Consider the following 5000-nt stretch of genomic DNA (forward strand, 5'->3'; position numbering starts at 1 on the left):
CAAGGAAGAACCTGAGGCAGTTGCAGAAGTTGAAGAGAAAGAAAATGAGCCAGCAGCTGCCAACACAGGTAATATTGATGGCTTAGTTTTGTTATATGAATTAAATTCTGTTTGCTATTCACTAAATATTATGGTCATAGTGCTTTAATTGCATCCTTCGGTTGTTGATAGTTCTAAAGTCATAATTTATTTCATGGTGCCTCCTGTAATTTCTTTGCATTATTTTGCTGTGTCATTATTAAGTGATCCTTATACTTATGTAATATTGGAAATTCTCATCTTCAAATAGAAAGTTTGATTGCTCAGAATTTATGAGATGGATATTTCTGTAATTTATATGTAATATGCCATTTTATTAATCATCATGGAATAATCATCAAACATGGTAGAAAAATATTGGAAGTTGTAAAGTTCATTTAGAAAGTTTGATAAGGACCCACATGTATCTAATTTCCCAAGTAACATACGGGTATTTTCAGTCAGTCATCATGGAAACAGAAGTTTAAAGGAGTGGCCACTAATGAGTACCCACTATTTAATTTATTAGCAACCTTAAAACTAATTCGTTAAATTCAAGTTAATTTCCACTACCCATTGGAAAAGTTACTTTGTATTATAAATACATCACTGTAAAAGAGGGAGGAAATTTCATTCAGAAAAGGAATTTCTTTGAGTGTTTGGAAAGATTTCTTTGATTTTCATAATATTTATATTCATTCTTTGCCCAGTTAAAATGGGATGTGATTCTGCAGTTTCTACTTGAGCTGCCAACTGTGCCATGAGTTGGATTATATGAAAGCATGTAATGGTTTGTACCTTGCACCCAACATACGCCTTGGCACTGGTTTAGCCCATTCCCGATGGGTCACGCCTATAGGCGTCATAACAATACGCTTGAAATGTGGTGTGCGGCTGTCTGCCGCGGCGGCGCGCCAAAGCGCTCCGGGGCAATGATTCGGCTTGATGTACCGAATTCACGCGCTCAAAGTCGGCAGCCTCCGGGCTAGTACAGTGGTAACGTGTCGGCCCCTCATCCGAGGGGTCGGCGGTTCGCGCCCCGCCCAGGCGCGAGAAGTTGCAATTGTCGCCTGGAGGTTACTGCTGTGACTGGGCACCACGGCGGGTAAGGACTAAGACGAGTCAGCACCAGCTGACACACGTTAGCGAGTCGGCATTAGTCGACACAGGCTGGGCTCCCCTCATTGGCATAGCCCGGGCGAAGCTCAGCTTCGCATATCGGACTTATCCTTATCAAAGTCGGCGCGTTGCCGTGGTTCGCCAGAGAGTAGTTTTTTTTAGTTTTCTACACCCATTGCCAATGGGTTTAAGAATAAATCGTTGTTTTTCAGATGAAGTACCACAAGAGAATGGGCAGAATGGTGTAGAAAAGGAGGAGGAATCAGTAGAGGAGGAGGAGGGTGCAGCAACAGAGGAAGAACCTGCTGCAGAGGAGGCTTCAAAAGAGGAGGAAGCAGCCCCTGCAAAAGAGGAGGGAGCACCTGCCAAAGAGGAAGAAGCCCCTGTAGAAGAGAAGGAGGAAGAAGAGGCATCAAAAGAAGAGGAAACAAAAGGTGGGCATCATGGAAAGCACTAGTTTATGACATTCCATTTTTCAGATTACATAAAAATGCATATAATAAATATTAGTCACAAGTATCATTTAAAATAATCTTTAATGAAATCACATATTTTTCTTGAGCTTTCACCTAAATATAATGAGCCAGTAAGAAAGTGGAAAAAGAAAGACAACTTAATTTTGAAAATAGATTATTAAAGCTGATAACTGGAACAAAAAAAAAAACAAAAAAAAGAGGCATTGAAATAAAGCTCGTATTGTTTAGTTCACAATATTTCTTTTTGCTGTAGAAGAGAAGGAAGAAGCTCCTGCTCCACCTCCAACCAAAGGACGTGGCCGCAAACCAAGGAAAGTTGCTGTAGAACACTGGTAAGTTCCATAAGTGAAATAGAAACATTAACTTGTTTGCATACAAAAAGTTCTGTATGATTTTCATTCCATTGTATTTAAAGATACATTCTTTAAGGGAAAACTTTAGATCTGAGATGTTAATGTGAAGGGGTATACATATATTCTATATAAATATATAGATTTGATATAATAATCTTAGTCACCAAAAGGAGTATTTGGGATCAGAGATTCAAGTGACTGATGTCAATTGAAACAGTGTTAACCCAATATACGTATATGCCATGCCCACTGTGAGTACTTGCTTAATTGTTTTCACACATAGAAGGCTACACTTCTACTAAGTCAACAATGAGCCAATTACGAGTACTGCCTGTCTAGCCCGTTTACCCTTTTCCTTGTTTTACGTAATTTTTTTATGTTATCTTATTTTGCTGTTACTAATGTTTAAAGCAATATAGTAATTATAATGTTTACAATGAAAATAACACCATCAATATTCATAGCACTAGTTAAAAAATACGTTTTTCCCGCCAATTCAAGGAAAGGTGAAATCAGGTAAGGTCTCAAGATCTACTAATTGACTCCTTTGTGGCTAAGCACTAGCAGAGCTATGTATGTGTAGAGACATTTCACAAAAATATAAAAAATGAGCACAGCATTTTCCCCATTTCTTACTCATTTTCCCCAGCGGCATTGGGTTAACTTGATGAATTAAAGCTTGTACAAAAAAGTTTTTAGTTCAAGAGTTGAAAATTTTAATCCTAGTGTTAAATTGTACTATGATGTTATTCCTTCTAATATTACATATAGCAAAGACTCCCTACAAGTACCAGAATAGGGAAGGTCTTATTGTCACCACCGACATTTTCATTCTCATTGTTTAACAATTTTTCAGCAAATCTTGAAGTGTTTTCAAGCGGAATGCTGTTCAACTTACGAATGGCATCCGCGAAAAGTTCCCCGAAGTTGAGGTGGAACTAAATGCTTCAAAACCCCGCAGCAAAAGCTTTGAGGTGAGGATTAATTCTTAGACACTTTGTTCACAGACCAGTATTTTTATAAAATTTATAGTAGTTCAATGTCTTCATTAATTGATTTCCTTGTAATGCTAGATTTCTCTTATCACAAAGTTCAGTGTTGCTATTTCTAATTATCTCAGGCAAAGACTAATGATATGATTTTAAGGGGTTGAATTTTTATAAGGAATCTGTTCTCTGCAATTTAAACAAATATATTTTCTTTAAAAAAAAAAAAACTCCAAATCCATATAGACATACTTCTAAAAAATAATGCACTGATATCAATTGCATTGGATTTTAAAATATATGACGCAACAATATTTTATGAAATTAGCTACATTCATGTCAGTACTCCAAATTAAGAGTACAAAAATTTTGCACGATTCTTCATCTGAAATATTTTTCTCACAACAGATCACAGTCACTTTTGATGATGGGGAATCAGCACTGGTGTGGTCTGGAATCAAGAAGGGACCCCCAAGAAAGGAAAAGTTTCCTGAGTTAAAGGTTGTCTTGGAAGAGCTTGAGAACCAAATGTAATTGGGACGGACTGTCATGTAGGAGTGTAGTTTATATTGCTGTCCCTGTTAAGAGATACTTGAAACTAAAGGATTAATGTGATTCACCTCAGAAAAAAACAATCTGATGTTAGTGTTTCTAATTAGGAAAATTAGTCAAGTTTTACCAAGTAGACATTATTGTTGTTCTCTTTTAATAAGTTTATTCAGATTTTTTTCTTTAGGCTTATGAAAGTAAAACAAAAACTAACTGATTAACAGGGACTTCCTGGAAAAAGTGGGAATGACCTGGGTCGTGTTGATGTAAGGAATCATTCTCCTTGATTGTTTTCTATGAAGGTCTGAAAGCAGAAAGCCATTTGGTTGCTTAAGACTGGAAGCCCATGAACAAACAGAGAGAGTGTAGAGCTTTTCCTTGGCCTTTCCAGGACTCCCACTTTTCTTGTTATAAACTCGCTCTTTGTCCCTACCTCTTTTTTTTTTTTTATGACATGTACAAAGTTCCCTGGAGCAGGCAGAGGCTTTAGGTTGTAGGTTGTTGCCCAATTTATTCACTGCCAAGCGGAGAATTGAAAAATAGCTTTCAAAGCATTATGGATTTTTTTTTTTTTTTTTTTTTTTTTACTGGGGAGGGGGGTGACATAGGTATAATGTTTTCTAATTTTTATTGTTACTAATAAACAATATTACTGTTATTTTCTTCTTTATACCCTGCCTACTCCAGTGTGCACTGCAAATAAGCCCAGCTCCCCATTTTTGGAGGAATTAGAATTTCACATTTTTCCCCTTCATTAAGAAAAACAAAAAAAAAGAAAGAAAAAAAATGATCTCGTGATTTGTATCATTTGTGTCTAAGGTCATAGAAATGTTTTCTATGCTGATATGTAGCTCTTAATTTTATTATCTTTAAAAATGTAATTTCATATCTTGATTTTCCAATTATTTCATCTTGCACCTTTTAAAGGAGATCCACAATAGTGGTGCTAATTGTCTTTTATCTGAAGTTGATTGTGTAGCTAGAACACATTTTTATGGCTTTTGCTCAAATTTAGTATTATTTTATTATCTCTGTCTACCTGCTTCTGTATTTTTAGAGAAAATAAACTTAGAGATAAAGAATTCTTATTTATTTTAGATTCCTTTAAACAGTTCATACATTTTCATGAAAAATTCATGTGTTCAGTAGAGACAAGATAAACCATTCATATTTTACACATTGTTTACTTTATGTAAGATTCCATGTTGTGTTTCCTTCATTCATAAGTGGGAAAGTAACAGGTAATGTACAATTTTTAAAAAGATCAATTACTTGCTCTGAAATATGAACCTATTTTTTCGGCAACAAACGAAAGTATAAAGTTGGAAGTTCAGAGAAAATTTTAAGAAATAAAAATATTGTAAATGAGATTATATAGTATGCTCTAAACATACAGACCTCTGTGTATACATGTTCAAGGAATTCCCCTATTTTGGCAATAAACTGGTCATCTTTTTGAAATTCAAGAACAGTTCATAGAATATTTTAAATATCAATTA

At 35.4% G+C, this 5000-nt stretch overlaps 2 protein-coding genes across 2 annotated transcripts in view; one reads left to right on the forward strand and one right to left on the reverse strand.

Moving 5' to 3' along the window:
• LOC125039618 (neurofilament medium polypeptide-like) overlaps nt 1–4583 on the forward strand; it is a 9785-nt gene extending 5202 nt beyond the window's left edge. The window contains exons 2-6 of the mRNA XM_047633769.1: nt 1–68; nt 1350–1571; nt 1867–1945; nt 2823–2940; nt 3361–4583. The exon at nt 1–68 is cut by the window's left edge and continues 13 nt beyond it. Coding sequence (XP_047489725.1) covers nt 1–68; nt 1350–1571; nt 1867–1945; nt 2823–2832 — 379 coding nt within the window. The 3' untranslated portion in view covers nt 2833–2940; nt 3361–4583. The remainder of the gene's footprint in view (nt 69–1349; nt 1572–1866; nt 1946–2822; nt 2941–3360) is intronic.
• LOC125041262 overlaps nt 4063–5000 on the reverse strand; it is a 5967-nt gene continuing 5029 nt past the window's right edge. Inside the window, exon 3 of the mRNA XM_047636102.1 lies at nt 4063–5000. This exon is cut by the window's right edge and continues 707 nt beyond it. The gene's annotated coding sequence lies outside the window, so the exon portion shown is untranslated.

Source organism: Penaeus chinensis, chromosome 3 (genome assembly GCF_019202785.1).
Source record: "Penaeus chinensis breed Huanghai No. 1 chromosome 3, ASM1920278v2, whole genome shotgun sequence".
NCBI lineage: Eukaryota > Metazoa > Arthropoda > Malacostraca > Decapoda > Penaeidae > Penaeus > Penaeus chinensis.